This window comes from Macaca fascicularis, chromosome 3 (genome assembly GCF_037993035.2).
Source record: "Macaca fascicularis isolate 582-1 chromosome 3, T2T-MFA8v1.1".
NCBI lineage: Eukaryota > Metazoa > Chordata > Mammalia > Primates > Cercopithecidae > Macaca > Macaca fascicularis.
Window position 1 is genome coordinate 145,279,990 of NC_088377.1, and position 22,204 is coordinate 145,302,193.

Sequence of the window (22,204 nt, forward strand, 5' to 3'; positions counted from 1 at the left end):
TTTTTGTATCTTAAAGAGGCTAAATGAAGGAGACTGTGGGCAATAAGGGATAAAGTAAAATTACTCCGAAGCATATCTGATAAAATGCAGAAGGACTCAGCTTTTGAAGATAAAAAAGAATTGTTTTAAAAAGTAGGAAAAAACTTTTTTTAAAAAAAAGGTAGGAAAAACCATAGCTTAAGTAAAAGAGACATAAAATCCATAACTTTGGTCAAGAAAGCATCTATCAGATCAGTCATGAAAATGGGTGAAGAAAAATCAATCACACGTTATTGATTTAAAAACAACAGAATTTGCACCACATAGCAGTCACATTTTGTATTTGTCAAGAAAACTCACTGAAGAAAATGAATTAGCTTGACACAAACGCATTTGCCCTGAAAGAAAAAAATCATATGATAACATCTATATTAATGGAATATAAAAAAGCAAAATGTCAGAAGTAAAAAACTTTTTCTGGGTAAAGTGGTACTTAGAAAGGTTTTTTATTTTTTGGCTTATTAATAAAGAGTTTCAATTTAAGAAAATTTATATTTAGGGAAGCAGAGTTCTACTGACAAACTGTTTCTTTAAGTGGCATATAAATTATAAGACTTTATGACTAGACTTTCTGGCTAGCCTGATAACATTTTTTTCTATATTTATACTATCTAGATCTATATTTCTTTCTAGAAAAGAAAGAAAAGTTTCTTGTGTAATATTGAAGCCTCAACACTCTACTTATATGTCATCTTCAACTCTCAGGTCAAAGGCAACTTTCTCCAACAAACTCCCACCAGAGTCATCTCTCCTTCCTTTGGAATTCCTCTAGTATGTTGTCTGTTCCCCTCGGTCACATTTAAGGATTTCTATCCTGTACTACAAGCTTTTTAAAGATGTGGTCTTAGTGTCTTCTCTACTAAACCGTTCATTACTTGAGAGAATCATACCTCTTATTAATTACTATAAAAATAAAATGATTATTGCTAAATATTTGTTAAAAAGTGAAAATAAGACAGAAATGAATATCATATGCTGACATTCGAGGATGAAATGATTATTTTCTTTTTAGCCTTATTATATTGCTTGAACTTAGTTTACATTAGAGTTTCTAATTTATCTTGAACTCTTCTGTCCAAACAAAAAGCATTTAGTATAACAGAAAATCCAAATTCAGATATTGTTCCAAATGATGCAGACTGATTTTCATTGTAACTCTGGGTCAATAGATCTATTTCTTCAAAGTCAGCAAAAATGTAACAAATTGCCAACAAATTCAGGCATCCATTTATGTATTAGACAAGTTTTTAATGAGTGAGTTTTGGTTCATTATTTATTTGCCCTCAAAAATCCCACAGAGTTATACTTAAACAGCTTTCGAAGGAGAGACTGGAGTATACATAATGAGTTGACCTAATAATTTAGAAATTATTTGGAAGTTTGACTCAAATCGTTTGTCATTTCAGATAAACCATTTCTCTTCTTTGCTAGGCATAAATGAAATTATTAGACATATAATAGCATAATATTTTCTATGTAAGGATATTGCAAAACTGAAAAAAAAAATCTAACCACACCCATGGCTTTGAGGAGCTCCTGGATTCAGTTCTTAGAGAAGTCAGATAATAGACATTATATGCAGTCTACATTAAGCCCAGTTCTATAGCTTAACAAGTCTCACTGATACCTTAGCACTAAAGATCAATTTAATTTTAAGTAACTGCTCCTTAAGGGAGCAGTCAGCATCATTTGTTGCATTAAGCAAACCAAAGTGAGGAATGTTTCTGTAACTTACCATATATTTGGATTTAATTGCAGTTGGTGGTAGGAGTCAAAGTCATCTCGCAGGATAATGCTGTCACTATGTATTTCAGCTACAAGAAAAAGGAAGTATTTAGGAAAGAAATATACTACAACAGTATATTTAGCTAAACACAAGTGTCAATATGCTGTATTTATGAAGAATAATGTATTTTAAAACTAAATTTTAAATGAGCAGTTGATTATATTTGCTTTGTCCCTCAAACTACTAAGGGACAAGGATAAACAGCTCTGCAGTTTAGACACCTAGAAGCTGGGAAAACCAAAGACCCCAAAAGGAAACCTATGAAGCTGTCACTAGGCAGGGGAGGCAGGAAGGCCAAATTCAGCACCAACCTACAAGGAGAGGCTATACGGGACTTGTCTTCCATCAGTATGGCTTGGCTGTGTCCCTACCCAAATTTCATCTAGAACTGTAGTTCCCATAATCCCCATGTATCGTAGAAAGGACCCGGTGGGAAGTAACAGAATCATGGGGGCAGTTACTCTCATGCTGTCCTCGTGAGAGTGAGTTCTCACAAGATTTGATGGTTTTTGTTTTTGTTTTGAGTCAGAGTCTCGCTCTGTTGCCCAGGCTGGAGTGCAGTGGCATGATCTCGATCTCAGCTCACCGCAACCTTTGCCTCCTGGGTTCAAGCAATTCTCCTGTTTCAGCCTCCAGAGTAGCTGGGATTACAGGTGTCCACTACCACGCCTGGCTAATTTTTATACTTTTAGTACTGATGGGGTTTTGCCATGTTGGTCAGGCTGGGTCTTGAACTCCTGACCTCAGGTGATCCACTCGCCTCGGCCTCCCAAAGTGCTGGGGTTACAGGCTTGTGCCACCATGCCTGGCTGAGATTTGATGGTTTTATAAGGGACATTTCCCTCTTTTGCTCAGCACTTCTTGCTGCCACCATGTGAAGAAGGACGTGTTTGCTTCCCCTTCTGCCATAATTGTAAGTTTCCTAAGGCCTTCCCAGCCATGCTGAATTGTGAGTCAATTAAACCTCTTTACTTTTAAATTACCCAGTCTTGGGTATGTCTTTATTAGCAGCATGAGAATGAACTAATATACCCATATTTCAACATATACTCATCCATGGCTTCCAAGGGATTGCCCAGACAGTGTCAGTGTCTAACTCACTTTAAAGCATGGAATTGGATAGAACATTCTGGCTATTCATTGTCAGCTAAAATTGCTGTAATCTACTGATCCATTTTTTCTTCCCTTTCTCCCTATCCTTCTTGCCCTGGCTTGCTTTCTCTCCTTCCTTATAGTCACTCATCTTTTATTCAAAGTTTTTAAATTTGTTAACTTTTTTTCTCTTTCAGAACTGCAAAAGAGAATTTATCTATATGAATAAGTAAAATTCCTAAATAAAATCAATTTAGAAGTCAGGAGGAATGCCAGGAAGCCATACATGGTTTTAAATATATTATCACTACACATTTGAGATATATTGAATATCTATTTTTAAGTTCTAGAAGAACTTCAGGCATGTCAAGCGCGATATTTTCATCAACTGTAGAGTTCATATTTTCGCTGAATAGATGATGAATAAGTAAAATCACTTTCATGGCCGGTTACAATGTAAGTGTGCTCATTTTAAAGGTTGTGTGAGAAATGATAATTATTTCTATTCATGTTGTAAAAATTAATTTAGTACTTTAACAATGCTCTCATCTGATTCATGGTTTGCTTAGGAAGTTTGTTTCGGCTACTATAACTTCTTTGGGTCTTGACAATTTTGTTTGAAGTAGCTAACAGACTATCTTTTGGAAAAATTAAAATAATATTATCTGATTAACAAAAATCTCTCATAACTTTTTCTTTTAAAGGTGATACTTTATGTTTTTTTAGGCTCACTCAAATGTAATTCTCTGAACTCATTGGGTAATTAAAATCACTTCCCAATATCAGGAATCATATTTTCACATTCTCTTTGGTGACATCCCCAACCCATGGCAGTCCTTGCCTCCTTTATACCAGGTATGCCAGCAGGCAAGCACATAATGAAGTCATGGAAACCAGTGAATCAGCATGTACTGAGAGGACTGGATGCTCAGACTCGAAGCCCTAGGCATGAGAACAGGGAGAATATGGATATACACTGGAGAGAACGCTGTGATGTATTCTGTGCGTGGAGTGATTTAATGATTCCTCTGAGCGATGAGATGCAGTGCCTCAGATGCCTACAGGGTACAGCTCTCTCAGATACCCAATCTGGGCGAGACTCGGCTGGGCCACTGCAGGTCACCAGCCTGTCTTGGCTGCCAGAAGGCATGCTTCTAAGCGCTTGCATTTGTCTGCCAAGTAAGAGGAGCTCCAAGCTGTAGCATTACATAAAAGTAGAGCTTCTCAAGGCAGATTTTCCAAAGAGGAAAAATAAATTAATTGGGTTTATAGGTTGAAAGGAAAAGCCCAAGAGACAAATAACTGACCTACCTGGAAAGTCCCACAGTGAGAGACATTTGAAAAGGCTGCAACCAGCTAGGATGATTTCTTTTTATTCTTATTAAATACTACAGTGTAGGAAATTGCTTTTAAAATAAGTCTTCACTGACACAAATGAGAAAATTAATGCTTAAAGATCACTTGCTTTCTAGAGACTTTTTTATTTACAAAGACAATGGGTAAGCCTCACTGGATACCTGCTTGTGTATTGATTTACTTCCAAACACCACTATACTATTTACCATACACTTTATGAACACAAAATCATTTAATCCTTATATCAACCCTGTGAGGTAGGTACTATTCTTAATTCTACTTTGCAGATAAGAAAACTGAGGCACAGAGAGGTTAAGTAACTTGCTCAATATTATGTAGCTAGCAAGTGGTAAAAGTGAGATAAACCCAGGTAGTTTGGTTCAAGAATCTGTGATCCTAACCAGTACACACCCTGCCTCAAGAACTGTGGACCACTAAAAGCATGACATTATGGAAAATCCATGTGCCATTTTAAGAAGGAGGTATTTATCTAAACAGTCTCATTTCAATTTTTTTTTTTAAAGAAACAGGATCTTGCTCTGCTGCCCAGGTTGGAGGACAGTGTCTCAATCATAGCTCACTGCAGCCTTGAAATCCTGGTTTAAATGATCCTCCCATGTCAGCTCCCAAAGTAGCTAGGACTCCAGGTGCATACCACTACACCGACTAATTTTTAACATTCGTTTGGTACAGATCTCAAATCCTAAATGACTTCAATTCTTCCATATTCATGGCTTCTTACTCACTAGCTCTATGCTCTAATATTTATGATGGGCATCTAGTATTATAAGGGACTCTGGGGAAAATTCAGCATTAGAATGCAAAAGCTTACACTCAACAGGATCCCAGGGCTGAGGGTACTAACAGGTGCGAAAGTTCCTGCATGAGCCCCCAGCTGGGCAACATGAACATTTCCTCAAGGAGGTTCTGTATTCAAGTATAATCTGTATCCAAGTCTAATTTCAGTGAATGATCAGTGACCAGAAAGGACAGCTTCCTCACCTCTGTAACATCTGCTCACATAGCCAGAAAAGTCAAACAAATAGATCAGGTACTAAGGTTAATGACATCAGAGTCTTAAACACTTACCTAGATGTGGGTGCATAGTGGCCTCTGTTGGAGCTGAATCAAGAGAGGAAAGAAGAAAGACAACTGATCAGGAATGAAAGCAAAATCCAGTAATAAACAGTCACAATACAGTTACAAAACTTAGGTCACATTAAGCAAATCAAATGGCTACAGACTTTTTCATCTTTTTAGGAGTTTCTAGAACTCTTGAAAAAATAGAATACAATAAGTTTAATGATCTTGTATTTTGTGCCAACGCTTATTGGTTAAATCAGAGAAGAGTTTCACAAAGATTCACTGAATCGTTGACTCTAATTAAAGATTTTCTTGAAACAAAAGGAATACTTGCCAATTAATCAATAATGAATAACAAAACCCTGGCACAATGATATACATTCTCTCACTAGTATCACAGTGCATATGAACAAGCCAAATCTGAAGCTTCAAGGAAAACAAGGGTTTATTTGCAAACTAGCTGGAAAAGGAGGAAAATTTATGTTGAAATTGAAACTTTGAAAATACAAATTAATAATGGTTTTACACACAAATTTCCTAACATGAACTGTGTCTCCAGAAGATTTTAACTGTAATTTCCAGTATCTTCTAAATTGTCTGCAAAAACCTACAAGAAAAATTTGAAGAATGCCTTGTTGATGTTAATTGTTTTAGACTTGCTTTTCAACTTATGCAATATTTCTGTGAATTCCATGTTAATAATACTATGCTGACACAAGAATAATACTTGGATATAGTTTTGAAACTGATGTTTTTGCATTAAAGGTAAATCAGCTCTTCTAATAAAAATGAAAAATGTGTAAAGGTGGATCTGGACATTAAAGGATAATGATTTTTTGATACTCAATTCAGTTACTGGAAGATCTTTAAGTAGGTAAGAAACACTTGGGTATGTGGATCTACTTTTCAGCTGTCAATTTTATGAACTCTTAATACAAGCCCAATATTGCTTAAGATGTGCTATAAGTGTAAGGTACATACTAGATTTTGGAGATTTAGTACAAAAAATGTAAAATATCTCATTAGTAGTTTTAAATTGACCACATTATATCAAAATGTTTAATATTTTACATATTCTGTTAATAAAATACATTATTAAATTAATTTCATCTATTTCTTTCCGGTTTTTAGATGTAGCTACTAGAATATTTAAAATTGCACATGGGGCTTACATTATACTTCTATTACACAGTGCTGAACTACAGCTAGGAGGGACATTTGCACTGTATATCAATTAGGAAATCATTATCAAGTAGGAGAGGTGGAGTTACAAAAGGAAGACCGAGTCACTCAGAGAGAACATAAGGTATAGAGAAGTGAGGCTGAGAGCAGCAGCTAATGCCTATAATCCCAGCACTTTGGGAGGCTGAGGCAAGAGGATTACTTGCGGCCAAGAGTTCAAGATCAGCCTGGGCAATATAGTAAGATACCTCGTCTCTACAAAAAAACATGAAAAATTAGTTGGGCATGGTGGTGCAGCCTGTATTCCTAGCTACTCAGGAGGCTGAGGCAGGAGGATCACCTGAGGCCAGCAGCTTGAGGATGCAGTGAGCTAAAAATGCACCATCACACTCCAGCCTAAGCAAGAGAGTGAGACCCTGTCTCTAAATACATAATAAAAAGAAAGAAGTGAAATGTGGAGTCAAATGTATATTTAACGGACAGGTGGAAGAAGACGAGCTAGCAAAGGTGACTGAGTAAAAGTGCATTCCATTAAGGAAATAAGAAAAAGAAAGAGTTTTAAGAGCTAAAAGAGTTGAAGGAGAGGCCAAAATAATCTTAATAAAGCTGATATCTATGAAGAACACCCTGCTAGTAAGGCACTTTGCTAAGGAGTGTCTATAGATGAACTCAGGGATTTTGGCCTCAGAGTCTAGACTCAACTACTGTGCAAACTGCTCCTTCTAGAAGGTTAGCTGCAAAGGTGAGAAATGAGATCTTATATGGAGATGAGGACCAAAGGGTTTTGTTTTGTTTCTTAAGATATGATAGTTTACCATGCCTAATGTTAGCTATATTGCAAAAGGGATTCTCTGTATTCATGTTATAAAGTGTTAAGAAGAAAGGAAAAACACCTGTCTACAGAATATGGAACTTCAAATTATTTCACAGGTTTTGAAATAAATTGGTTAAATTAAATGTAGGAAAAGTTATGACAATTATTAATTAGAAATATTTACCATGCAATACAATGGTTAGATATGTATAACAAAATATCTGCAGAAATATTGTTGCCTACTTTACATTAAATGACTTTGGTGACTAAGGCCTCAACCCAATAAAGGGAGTAAGTTATAAAATGCTTTACTTTAAATTGTTTATTCAAATGGACATCTACCTTTGCTAAATTATTTGGGCACATGGGAGCTTTCACTGAAACACCTACATCACATTTTAGAAAGACCCACTGAGTCAGAATCTCTGAGGGTGGAGGCTCGGAAGTTGTATTTTTTAAAACCTCCTTGACTGATTCTGCTGGAAAGTCAGATTTAAAATTCACTGGTTTAAACAACACAATCCACTGCTTATTGTTATAGCATGCTGAACTCTTCTCTGTGTTAAGTACTTATCTTTGCTCTGAAGAAGAAATAGGCTCCTCAAGAGCAGAAAATATGTCCACCCAAGACATCAGCCAAAGCTGGTGATAGTGTCTCAATAAATAACAAATTGATTTGAAAGCTACTTCTTAGTTGTAATGTATTTTATGATATTTCAGAAAATAATTGAAGATCCAAGCCTTAAAATAATGACAGAATAGACACATAACATTGTCCAAAAGTCCTTTATTATAAGTGGTCTGGGGAGCTTCAACACCCAGTCAGTGTTTACCTGGATTTAACTTAACTCAACAAATTTACATCATATTGTAAATCACTAGTTAGGAAGAATTGTTTTAATATATTTTAACAAAAATGTCTACTCTCTGAGATAACTAAACATTATTTCCTCAAAAAGAGAAACATGTTTAGTATGCAAAACTTAATGAAAGGAAAAGTACAAATTTTCTTGAGAAAGATTCACACATATGTAGTTTAAAAATGGGCCAAAAGCTAGTAAAGTACTGCGCCTGGAAGTTTATTTTAATCATTTCTCAATAAGTGACCATATCAATCTAGTTTTATGTAGTCTAAACAAATTTTCTAAGCCTGTAGGAAGTTCACCATCTTTTCACATTTACTGAGGTAAATGCACCACAGAAAAATTAAAGTAGCCTGAGGAAGAATGATATAGTTCAACATTATTTAGTATACTCCCATTTGGATAGTACCTGCCTTGCCTGATACTAGTGACTATGAGTGAATTATTAAGTTCGTATATTATGTGAACTTGGCATAAAGGCCTTTACTCTTTCCTTTATTAAATGCAAAATGCATGCTTGCTAGACAGGACCTCATTTGTCAGTTGTCCAAGTGCTTACCCAATGGCAATCTCCAAGTCTACCTTTCCTGTTCCTCTGCCATTGAACTAGCTCTAGATTGAATCACTGAATTTTTCTAGATTGCTCGTATGTTTTTATCTCAACATTTATTGGTCTGTTACTGATTTTCTGCCTCTCCCAGGACCCTAGAATGCCCTACCCCACCTTGCATCTTGCCCAGTTTCTCAGTTCCTTTGAATCTAAAATTGCATGATTAAAATCTAGCAATGACATAAAATTGTCAGATGGCTTAAACTAGGGAGTTTTGGTTTCTGAGGATGAGAGACAACAGAAAGTTCTTAAAGAAGTAGGTTTTGGTTTTGGAGAAAGAATAGGATGGAATACACCTTTAACAGAAGTGTAAAAGACATCGCAGTTTCTTCCAGGTATTTCTGTGGTAGTGATAAGAAGATCAGGTCAGACGACCAAAGGTATGCACAGAGGAAGATGCACTAGGGATGGTGCTACTTGTCAGAGGACATTGAATTGAAGAGAGAAGAAGATAGGCTGGAGTTGTTCTGTACCCAGAGAGATCACTGTGGGGAAGCTTCATAATATGGTCCTATTTTAGTTTCATTGGTGAGACCCATGAAACTGTACGTAGAGGCTGGAAGGAACTTATAGAAAGATAAATGATTTAATAAGGAATCAAGTGTTTGTATAAATCAAACTGAATTCCTACATTTTATCAGAAGTGAATATTTTTTCTATAAGGTAGGATGCTCAACTAGGAATGAATGTTCAGCTGAGATGAATCTAGGAATGTCTAATTCTGTTAAGAGTTCCCTGTTATAAATTGCATGTGAATGTATTTGTGTTTCAATGAACTTTAAATCTCATTCAGAATAACCATAAATCTCTGTAATCTTTATCCAGAAATACAATGCCATTGAAATTCACAAACATTACAGAAACCATATCCTTTGTAAAGCTTGATCAAGTTCAAGCAACTGGACTGAATTGGAAATTGACTTTAGGTATATCATGATAACTTAAAGAGTAAGCCAAATGTCCTCAGACTGAATTAACTTACTTAAAACCACAGATAAAATATAAAAAGTTACACAGGTAAGTTAAAATGAAGGTTCTACTTTGCCTAAAAAACAAGTAAAAGCAAGCCAACAGAATGGAGGAATTACAATAGAATCTCACTAAAATCACCAGGTTTTTTAAAAGCTTTTTTTCCAGCAAGGGATTCAGAATGAAAGCCTAGTCTACTTTGACTTGTTTTTAGTTGAAAAAGCTAAACTTCTTTAAAACTATCAATATAAATTGGCAGCAATTTTTACTAGGAAAGTATTGATAAATGAGAATCTACTTAATTTCATAAGTCAAATCCCTCTTGAGAGCAGAGCAGTTAAATGAGAAAAAAATGAAACTTTAAAGTTTTCAGCATAATACAATCTTTTCACACTAGATAAGTAAATAAATGTTCTTATGAGTGTCAAAACAACTCATAAATGTGTACTTATGATTTCTTTTCCAGATTCTTTTTGATGTTTGTGATAGTGCCATTTAACAGTTATTTGTCCTCCAAATTCTCTCTCCAGTGGGGCCTATCCAGATGATGTTTTGGAAAAATACAAAGATTTAGATCAGCAATGATATGCTTCAGCAACATTCTAAGTCTTTCCTTAGCCAAGCATTTTCCTAGATGCTTGAGTACTATTAAGTGACCTGAAGATTACATATGTATTTTACTAAGATGTCACAGACTATGCAAAGAGGACAAAAATAGATTTTTAAAATTAATAAGCTTAAACATGCTAAGAATAAAAGTAAACAATCATTGTTTTTGGAAGGTACTTCAAAGTTTGAAAAAAATAGATTGCTTATAGAACTTCTTTTTTAAAAAATTCAATTGCACTGTTCTTGAAATGATTTATCACCATAAGTTAGCAAAAGAAAGAGACTGGAACTGCCTTGAATGAACACAAGAACTCTGTACTAATGCAGATTCGATAAAGATAATTATTCAAAAAATAGTGAGCGTGAATGATTATTACATGGAACAGCCATGAAAAGACCCAGTTCATAAGATAAGCAATTCACATCACAAGGCTTGGTTGAGCCTAACATGAAAGCAAGTAAATTCAGTACCAAAAGTTTCAAAGGAATAACATGCTTCTTGGTCTCTTTAAACAAGGTTACTATTTTTTCACTTAAAATGAAAGCAGAAAAAGTGCATGCAGATACTTTTTTGAATAAATGATGGAAAGCTCTTAGCTCATATATGTTAACATGTCTCTGTGTTGGAGACAGTTCTAGCCAGAAGAGTTGTAGGTCTTTTCCCAAGGAATATCTTTGGGAAAGGTGAAAAATTATCTTTAAAAACTCACTATTTTCACTCAGTGTGAATTAATCTGGCCTTCATCGCAGTATGAGAAGAACCACTTTTTACTCACTTTTTAAATTTTAAAGTGCAACTAATGTATTGCTTGTCATTAGATAGACTTACTTTGTGAACATTACTTTAATTTACTAAATGTATTTTTGTCTCCAAAATTACCTCCAATTATTTAGCGCATCTCACAGATTATAATGAGTGGCTTATCTTTATGACAGTTTCTCTTGCATTAGCATCAGCTAAGCTTTGCAGACAGAAATGGAAGTTAGAACATCTCTGTAAACTAAAACAGGCAGCAAGTATCTCCACATTAGCTTCTGTGACTACATTTGGTTATTGTGCTCACAGTCATACTTTTCTTAATAACATTTTAATAGCTTAAACTATTGGGCCTTTCAAAATAAATATTATAAACGTGGATCCTTAGATGGTATCTCAATATTAAATTGAAGCCTAAATTCCTCCCATCATCAATTCAATTTGTCCAGGAGACAAATTACATGCTAAAAGTTAAAAAAAAAAAAAAAAAAAAAGCTTCATTTCTTTTTTTTTTTTTTTTTTTTTTTTTTTTTTTTAAATCTGTAATAATTGCCAGTTTATTCCTCTGGCTAAGAGATCCAGAGGTAATTTGAGGTTTACATTTCTTTTTTATTGTTCTTTCATCAAGAGTTTAGGTGCCCCCATTGCCCTCATAAGCTGGTTGCAAATTATTTGACTCTTACTTGTAAAAAAAAATCCTTAATTCTTTTTGTGTGTGAGACACGTGTTCATTAAAAAGCACATATAATATAAGCAAAAAGAATAAAAAGAAGAAAACAAATAAAATTTCACACCACACAGAAATAAGCTTGGTTAAGTTTTTGATATATGTTATATGGATGTATGTATACACACACGCACACACACAAAGTTTGGAATTTTATCCTATATATGTGAGCTGATATTAAATATGCTGCTTTGCCATAACCTGTTATGTTTCACTTTACAACATGGAATGAACACATTCCCATGCAAATGTGTGAAAGTTTCCAATTGAAAAATAGACCTGGAAAATGGGTCAAAATCCAAAATCCAATGAGGTGCTGGTACCAAGGAAACTATCTAAAACAAAATTTCATCAGATTATTAAAAGTAAAATGGAGGTCAAAGATACATCAGAAAATGCTAACAGAAAGAAAGCTGGGGCCAGATTTTAATATTAGGCAAAAATGAATTCAAGGCCTAAAGCACACAGGATAAGGACGGCTGCGTGAATGTCTTTGCTTCCAATGCATCATCACAAACTTGTTTCTTACTCTTCTTATCTCTTCCCTAAGCCTTTCAAGCTCACCTACTCCTCTTATCATTTCTTCAGGGTTCAAATGCCTAACGGGTGTGTCCTCTTTAAATCCCCGGCCAGGTTGATTCGGCTCTCCTCTGGGGTTTCCTTCTGCCTCCTGGCTTATACCTTCTTCGGAAGGTTGAGGATTTCCTTCTGCCTCCTGTGGTACATCCTCCAAAGGGCGATCTTCCTCGGCCTTTGGCATGTTCTGTGGTTTTCCCTCATTTTCTTCACAAGACTTTTGCATATTGAGTATTTTTAATTTCCTTTTTGAATAAATTAATCCTGCAGGGATTCAGGGGATTTTCCTCTCTCTTCCCTCACCTCGATTTGTGTCGCGCCCAAAAAACCAAATATCCTGAAAGGATCTTGGGCACTTTTCTCCTTCTCCAGCAATAGGGAGCTGCTACAGGGAAACAGGCCGCTTCATTTCTTAAGAAGCATTTCTGTGCATATGCTCTTTCAAAAGTTGAACTTGCCAGAATCTCATAGATCACAGCAGCCTGAAGTAGGCATATTAGAAAGAATGAGGTCGTGTTTAATTCCCCCAAAAGGTTATTTTCTTGACAGATGTGTTTTTTTCTTTCAACTGACTTATTTTGAATGGAAATTTTAAAGTAATCATCTGACTCCAAATTATAGTAGTACTAATAAATTTCAGCCAACTTGTTGAACAAATTACTCAGTGCAAAGAATGGAGATGTAAATATGTGGATCAGAAAAACGAAAAGATGCCTAAAAATGAATTGAGGAGGTGGTAAATGAGCTTTGAGGTAATATTATTGATTACTTTAAAAAAAAAAAAAGCCTTTGGGTCAGACAAGCATTATATATAGATGGCAAGCAATTCTTCCAAATACAGGTATTATGTTACGGGGACTATAGCTCCTGAATCATTTTAGAATTCAAAGGCCCTAGGTAGTTTTGCCTCAGGTATCTCCTCACCTAATTTGAAATTCAAATGTATTAAACTTCCAAAGCTAAATATGACAAATTAGACATGGGCTCTGAAGTTAGCATTTAATGAGCTATGAACCTAGACTTTCATCTCCCCAGGAATAATTTCTTTATTACTTTTTGTATTTTATTGCAATAAAGCACCATTTGACCTTCAAGTATGATAATTAAGCTTCCAAAAATGTTATAAATTTAGAGTGAAAACAGTTCTCCCTGTGTTCAGGAACATACTTATGATCAGTATAAAAGATTACTTAATATTCAGAGACAGCTAAATTATACACAGAACCAGCAATATTAGGGATTATTTTTCTCTTCCTTCTCTTTGATTTTCCACCTCAACTTGTGTCGCATAACAATTTATCATCTTTCATATTCTAAAATAAATGAAATAGGAGCAAAATGAAAATATATCTTTATAACCTGCACTGGGAGATAGAGAGCTCTTTCAGGTAAGATTCCAATAGGAGCTGTAAATAATGGGGCCTTAAACATTAAAAATTATGGCTTATTGTCTTACCATGCTCATGTCCCCACCTTTTCTGGGGAGATATCCATACATTTTTCAAAAATTTGCTTATGATATAAATAAAAGTTTTAAGTGAAAAATCAGAATGCAAAACAGTATCATTTGAATTGTTGGTACATTTTTATATTTATATTTATTTATATTTTGAGAGAGTGTCTCGCTCTGTTGGCCAGGCTAGAGTATAGTGGCACATCTTGGCTCACTGCAATCTTGACCTCCTGGGCTTAAACGATCCTCCCGCCTCAGCCTCCCAAGAAGCTGGGACTACAGGCATGCAGCACCAAGACCAGTAATTTTTTTTTTTTTTTTTTGGGTAGAGACAAGATCTTACCACATTGCCCAGGCTGGTCTTGAACTCCTGAACTCAAGCAATCCACCCGCCTCAGCCTCCCAAAGTGCTGGGATTACAGGCATGAGCCACCATGCCTGGCCAAATTTTAATTTTTAAAAAATTGTTGCTGTGTAGCAACTTTTAAAAAAATTCTAGACCTTTGAGAACTTGAAGAGATGAAGTTCATCGATGGAGCAGATGTGAGAAATGCAGGTATAAATTGACCCAAAACCTGAGAATGTATGGCTTTTAAGTAACATTCAGAGGTTGAAAAGAAAATCATAAGGCTCAAAACAGGAAGGAGGAGGAAGAAGTGGAGGAGAAGGAAGAAACTTTGTTGCTAACATCAGCAGAAATTGCTAGAGATTTACCAATGTCTATTCTCCTTTTACTTCTTTATTTCTCAGCCTCCCCTATAGCTTCCTGTGACAAAGGAATTAAGCTCTGCCCATATGAGGTGAGCAGAAGTGACTAAGGTCACTTTCAGGGCTGGGTGATGCCCTAAAGGAATGGGCATGCTTCCTTGGCCCTTTCCCCTCCCTGCTGTAGGAGGTGGTGAGTGCTGGAGCAGCCAGCTTGGCTCCAAGATATGGAAGCTACATGCTGTGCACAGCAGAACCACTCTGCCAGCCCTAGACCACCCATCCTCAAACTGGTTTATGACTAAGAAATAAAATTCCAGTCATTTAACCCACCGACATTTTGAAGTACTTTGCTTAGTACCTCAAGTACATAGAAGCTTAATTGATACTCAAACTACAATAGTTAATTTCTCATGGGTGAGGAAAGGGTCCCTTTTGGGGAAAAGTTTCTTCTCTTTATCTCAGTCATAATCTTAAGGGTGACAGTAGCTATTAGAGTTGATCAAACTGCAAATTCCTGTGAGTAGAGAGACTCTATCTTGAATATCTCTGCATTCCCAATGCTGAGCACAATGTCTCATACATGGCAGTTCCAAATATGCTAGTTGAATGGATTCTGATAAGATCAGCAAGCAATATTACTAAAACCATTGTTGTTAGAAAATTCTAATCATCTCCTATGTTCCTTTTCTTCCTTATTGCTTGTACATATGTCATCTTCTTCCTTTACTTTTCTTCATATTTCTTTTCACTTTCCTTTACATACAATCTGTCTTGCTCTAAGATAGACTTAAGGCAGTTTACAAAAAAGGCAGACAGCTGAACAAGACAATAAAGGGGGGGGAAATCAAAGATGACAAACAAGGGTGGAAAAATAATACATGCCGTGTTGAGATATGTATGCAAGATGCATGCCCCTCAGGACTTCAATTTGGTTCTCAAGCCATAAAGTTACAGAAACAGAAGAGTTCATAACTTTAAAGAACACATATTGTTCAGGAGAAGGACAGTTATTGCAGGTACACAGACTGTACACAAGTTTCTTCTGTAGTTTCTCATAGAGGACCCTGAGCAATAAAGCAAACATCATTTCAAATACCATCTATCCAACTCTGAGTTTTGTTAAGCTACTCCTAGTAAAGTTCATCAGTGAAAAAGAGTGTACAATACCTAAATAAAGATGATATAGGAGGACAGACTTGAGCTGGATCTTTAAGGATGAGCACAGCTTCATCAGTTAGACAGCAGAGGAGGTACTGAGGAAGGTACACTGGGGAAAGGAGTTGGCATCATGAGCCACAGTGATAGGGTCAGGATGGCATCTCTGATGAAGGAAGTACTTATTCCAGCTGAAATAGAGAGTCTGGTGTCAGGTGAGGGTGATGGATGTGGAGATGAGGCTGGAGAGAGAGAGGGGTGGGACAGATCAGGGAAGTCCTGAAAGCCAGGCTAAACTGGGGGGAAATAGAGGGCAGTTATAGGGTTTGAGGCCAGGAACATTTTGATCAATGTGTGAAAGGCCTGAATAAAAAAAAATGGCAGTAGGTATGGAAAGAAAAGTGTTGGTTGAAGAGATATTATGTAAATTGGCCTTAGACACACCGGGTATAGACATGGATGACAAAAAGGAATGGGTAAAGAAATGTGTTACCTAGAGCTCTGTTTAGTGACTGGGGTGATTATGAAGGTGCTAACCAGAACTGCAACAGAGGGGTACAGATTTGGGAGGAAGGAAAGTTCAGTTTAGAATATATTGAGTTCACGGTACCTAAATGACACCCAAATGTAGTGTCCAGTAATAGTAGTGGGAGCTAGTATCTACAAAGTATGTGCTAGCCACTATGCTATGCACTTCATCACGATATAATCCTCACAATCTTATGGTGTTCCTTCTGGGCACAGAATATTATACCAGTTCTTAGGAATGGTATGAAGTGGTCAAAAAAGTTGAAACTATCCCTTTCTCTTTTCTACAGATGAGAGAATTGAGACTCAGAAAGATTACATGGCTAGAAAGTGCCAGAGCAGAAATTCTAACTCAAGAGTATGCAGGTGACTGCAAATTTTATGCTCCCAATCATTTTACCTTCTTGACTCTTTGTATAAGCATCAAGCAAGTGGAGATTTAGGGAGATGAAAATTATAGGTGTGAGTAAGTTCAACAGGGACAATATAAAAGCACAAAAAGAAGGCCGAGCATGGTGGCTCAGGCCTGTAATCCCAGCACTTTGGGAGGCTGAGGCGAGTGGATCACAAGGTCAAGAGATTGAGACCATCCTGGCCAACACGGTGAAACCCATCTCTACTAAAAATCTGCCGGGTGTGGAGGCGGGCACCTGTAGTCCCAACTACCCAGGAGGCTGAGGCAGGAAAATTGCTTGAACCTGGGAGGCGGAGTTTGCAGTGAGCCGAGATCGCATCATTGCACTCCAGCCTGGTGACAGAGTGAGAATCCTCTCAAAAAAAAAAAAAAAAAAAAAAAAAATTGCAAAAAGAAGCCCAACCCCAGAATGTATGATGTGGGAAGAAGAACAACTCATTATGGAAACTGAGAAAGAAAAGAGAAGTCAGGTAGGGTGAGGATCCGAGTCCTCTGGATTAGTTGGCACCCTAGTAGGTTATTGGTGACCTTGAGGATGATGGTTTCCAGGGAGTGCTGGCGGCAGAGGCCAGACGGCAGGGTTAGGAGGAAAGCCTGGCGACACCACTGCTCTTTCAAGAAGCTGGAGTATAAGAAGGAAACACGGCCGGGGGTACTGGACATTCAGGATGAAATACTTGTGAAAGTAGCAGTGGCTTCAGCATATTTAAGCACAGAGGAGGAGGTGGCCACTGAAGAGGAAGACACTGAAGCTATGAGAAAGAGAAAGCACAATTATTAGAGCAAGGCCTTAAAGGAGATGAGAGGAACACCATTCCACTAAGTTCATATTTTTCTGCAAATGTGTTTTGGTCCTTCTCTTCTGGGTTTGCATTAGTAAATCTGTACTATAAGCATCTTAGCAATGGGATGGGAGACTGCCTTATGTTGCCACACACCTCCCCTGGGGTCTGGTACAGTGTTTCACATATGCCCACTGGGGATACAGCACAATATATATTAATACCAATGAACTCCAACTCTTAAAAACTTGATTATAAAAAAAAATCTATATTAATTTTTACATGAAACAACTGAATTTTCACATGTGCATTAAAAATAATGTGGATTAATAAATTGGATGAATAATATTTCACGCCAAACAAAATTATGAGTTATGTATGTTTGTAACAGCTTTGCTCTCCCTCCCCAAGTGATTGTATAGGTCCAGATTTGGTCTTTGTCCTTCAAAATATGGAGGAATCAAGCAGGTTATACAGCAGCATGTGTAGAAAGAATTCTTCCATGGGCACCCAAAATAACTCAATGCAAAATTCTTCTTGGGCATAAATCTAGGAATTTTGACTTTGGACTAGATAAAGCTGTCAAGTGGGAATGTATATAGCACTCAGAACTGAAAAGAAGGCTGTTTAAATCTATGTTCAATCACCTTGGGATAAACAGCACCAGTCCAAAACACCATTCTTTAGGAAATCAAAAGAATAATCAGACCCACCCCCAGAGTCACTAGCAAGAAATTTTACTATGGTCATGTGAATCAGCTCTTTGTCATTCCCCTTAATATGCTTGTCTTCAGATCACTTAGGGATACTTTCTGCCTGCCATAGCCCCAGGAGGGCTTTAGTTTCTCGCTTTGTTGGGTAGTTTGTAAGACCTTGAAGCAAGATCGGGGGGTCCTGGATGGTCTTCCCTGATCCTGTTAATTCAGTTCTCTTTGTTTATAAATCACAAAGCCTAGGGATGTCATGAACAGGAGCTGTAACCACTGAAATGAAATATAAGCTACAAAATAGCCCAGGGGAGCACAGATGTCTTTGACTAGCAAATGCTTAACACTGGGCACATTCAAGTGAAATACATCAGTATTTATTTTTCTTTTCAGCAATTAAAGTAGGTATGTTAAAACCCAATTCTAACAATGAGAGAGAAACAAGTCTGAATTAATAAAGACTTTGCATTTCAGGGTATTGGAAAGATATTTAGTAATATAAACTGTTGAATAACCAAGGATAGCCAAGAGAAGATTTTGGTAGATCTGATCTACAATTTTTACAATATTTGGGTATAAAGTTACACTTAAAGTGCTAAAAAATATCAAAGGAGGTTAAACACCCCATTCACTTTATGGACTTGCTTGTTAAACTCTCCTCTTCCCCTCTCCATCTCACAGTTTAAACTTTCACCAATCCTTAATACAAATGATTTAAAAATTGCAAAGAGTTTGCATTTGGGATGAAGCATATATGCTGCCTACCACCATGATCCAAGGGCCCTTAGAGAGCATAGCCACACTTTCTACCACTCACTGTTCTGAGAGTGATGAACAGCTGAAAAACTGCTAAGCTGGCAGAAAAAGCAGTCAAGGTTTTCTGCGCCAGCTGTAAGCCTGACCTCTTTCCTCCTGACATAAAACGTTTGCCTTTAGTTATAGCCACTTCCATCAACACAACAACAGAGAATTCCAGGGTGGTTTATAAATGGCACGCGCCCTTTGGGGGCACTACAGGGCATGACTGCTGTCAGGCCACTAAGCCTGCCATCTGGTCTTGCTAAATAATCAATGTGTGTGTTTGAAGAGGGTATGCCAAGAAGCCCACAGGCCAATGAATATACACACACACGATTATTTTCCCTGCTCCATCTTCAATGTGATGTGTGCATGCTGCTGGACCAGTGGCAGTAATGCTGATGCACTCACATCCTTTTTTCCTTAACTGTGTAGATTTAGGGCACCGAAGAGTATATGTGTTCTTTCCAAGGTTTTCGGGGAATTTAGGCAGTAGCAATAATCTTGTTTATTAGGGCTGTGGTTCCTGAGGGTTTTTAATGTTTAATTTTTTTTTTTTAACTTTAAGAATCTACTTGGTATAATCAAACCAACATTGGGCTGTGAGTCCAGAGACTGGAATTCTAGGCCTGCCACTCATGAGCACTGTATATTTTGTCAAGTTAACTTGTTTGGCTACATCACTAATCCACAGATAAGGAACCTATAGGTACATGATCACAGCATAAATTCAAATACTAGTCCTCATCCTAAGTCTATATATACCACACTCACATTAACATTTTCAATAGTACTCATGTGGCTCAGAGAGAGACGTATTAGGTCTGCAGCTCTTTTTAGGTAGTTCAGCAATAATTTCTGCAAAAAAACTGATTTCTCCTAGTTCCTTTCAAGTTTTTAGTCTATTCTGATACTGTCTCTATTCTTTGTTTTGGTCACCTCTAACAGTACTTCAAAAAACACCACGATGTTTATCTTTAAAATCACTTACTGACATTTCAGACAATTCCCCAGATAGTCACTGGGCTAACTCCTTTATCCCCTTCTTGATCTTTGTTCTAATGTCTCCTTCTCAGTGAGTCTACCTGCCTTACCTGCCAAATTGCAATCAGCCTCTTCCCCCTCCACCCAACTGTACGCTCTTTACCTGCTATATTTTAGTGGTCTACTTCCCCCTACAACACCTGCCACCTTCTAACATGGTACCACATTTAGTCATTTCTTATGTCTCATATTTACTGTCTGTCTCCTCTTCACTGCAATGTAGGCTTCATGGCAGCAGAGATCTTTGCTCTGTTTTTTGGCATATTCCAAGACCTAGCCTAGAACAGAGTCTGGCACATGGTAAGCATTAAGTAATTTTTGTTTAGTACTAAATATTGAATAATTTCAGTTCTTTTTGTTTTATAGCTAGTGAATTAACCTAAGCATCTTTTGCTTTCAAAACAACTGAGGGTATACAGCCCAGCCAACCCTGCACCCCAGACTAAAGATGGGAAAACTCTAGCTCCTTGTCTGCACCATGACATGACAGCAGAACTCAGATGGGGATGTGTTTACGATTACTTGGAACCTCAGAGATATATTTAAAAAATCTCTAAACCTGTTCTATGTTCCAAGAACATTAAGGGGACTCCTTACAGCTTACATGAAAATCCATGAACAATTTTCAATAATTTTTAATATGTTGGTACATGTATTTTACAACCAGACATCAGTGTGAGCAACACTGCTAGTAGCAGCCACACTGCCTCATCATGGTCCATAGCAAACATTCAGGGTTAAAGATTTTTCAGTAAGGACGGTGATTTTTCAATTGTAAAATGTTTAAGTTGAGCATTCAGCAAACATTTATTGAGTCTATGTTTCACGCCAAGCATGATTAAACGTTAAAAAAACCAAAAAGTTAAATCATGGTTCCTGCCCTCAAAAAGCTCTCAGTTGGGGGAAATGAGTGTTTAAACAAATAATTATGACACAACAGAAACAGAGCATGTTAAGGGAGTCAGGCGGATCATATAGGAGGAGACATTGGAGTTATAATTCAGAATTTTCCTTCGATTCTTGAGAAGGGATTTATTCCCCTTGCCACGCAGACTCGTCCCTCCTCCTTCCTAAGTCTAACCCCATATGTACACTTTTTGGAGGAAATGTGTGCTATTTCTTTATAATACAAATAATGTAAGTTCACTGTAAACAAATTACAAAATAGAGATACATTTTTTAAAAATTAAACATTCATAATTTTTCTTTTTTTTTTGAGACGGAGTCTCACGCTGTCGCCCAGGCTGGAGTGCAGTGGCGCGATCTCGGCTCACTGCAAGCTCCGCCTCGTGGGTTCACGCCATTCTCCTGCCTCAGCCTCCTGAGTAGCTAGGACTACGGGCGCCCGCCACCGCGCCCGGCTAATTTTTTGTCTTTTTAGTAGAGACGGGGTTTCACTGTGGTCTCGATCTCCTGACCTTGTGATCCGCCTGCCTCGGCCTCCCAAAGTGCTGGGATTACAGGCTTGAGCCACCGCGCCCGGCCAACATTCATAATTTTACCCCACTGATCTACTTATGCTTTTTATTTCATACAAACCAACCTTGAATAAAATTTTGCTTCAGCAAAATCCCTTCCCTTTATGATGTACTGAATCTGTGCTTTGCGCCAGGGACTCTGGAAAGTAAGGTCATACAAGTAAAGCCTGAATCCACACTGTGATTTGAATGTGTCCCCTCCAAAATTCAGGTGTTGCCAACGTGACAGTAGTAAGAGGTGGGGCCTTTAAGCTGTGATTAGGTCATAAGGGTTACTCCCCCTGTGAATGGGATTAAGGTCCTTATAAAGAAGGCTTCACGCTCAACTGGCTTGCCCCTTTGCCTTCCACCACGTGAGGACACAGCAGGATACATCATCAAAGCACCATCTTAGAAGCTTCAAGCAGCCTTCACCAGACAACCAAACCTGCCAGCACCTTGATTTTGAACTTCCCAGCCTTTGGAACTGTGAGAAAATACATTTCTGTTCCTGATCAATTACCGAGTCTGTGGCACTCTGTTATAGCAGCGCAAATAAGACAATCCACTTCTCTATGATTTCAAAGCCCTCGTAAAGGCTAAAATCCAAAAGTAAATCACTAGCATTCTCTCCTCAGCCTCAATTAAGAAAAAAGTAGCCTCTGACATCCAGAACCTGGCCTGGCAATCCCTG

The 22,204-nt window shown here is 37.3% G+C and overlaps 2 protein-coding genes across 4 annotated transcripts in view; both read right to left on the reverse strand.

Annotated features, from left to right (window-relative positions):
* Window positions 1-22,204, reverse strand: part of RELN (reelin) — a 510,762-nt gene that overhangs the window by 276,871 nt on the left and 211,687 nt on the right. For all 3 annotated transcript variants that reach the window (XM_005550435.4, XM_065542420.1, XM_045387530.2), the window contains exons 5-6: window positions 5,363-5,395; window positions 1,775-1,853 (exon numbers count right to left, since the gene is read on the reverse strand). In XM_005550435.4, the coding sequence (XP_005550492.3) occupies window positions 1,775-1,853; window positions 5,363-5,395 (112 nt within the window). The remainder of the gene's footprint in view (window positions 1-1,774; window positions 1,854-5,362; window positions 5,396-22,204) is intronic.
* Window positions 11,762-12,865, reverse strand: LOC102129052 (transcription elongation factor A protein-like 8). Its single transcript, XM_065542419.2, has one exon. It carries the CDS (start codon window positions 12,687-12,689, stop codon window positions 12,336-12,338), a length of 354 nt encoding a protein of 117 aa, XP_065398491.1. The 5' UTR covers window positions 12,690-12,865; the 3' UTR covers window positions 11,762-12,335.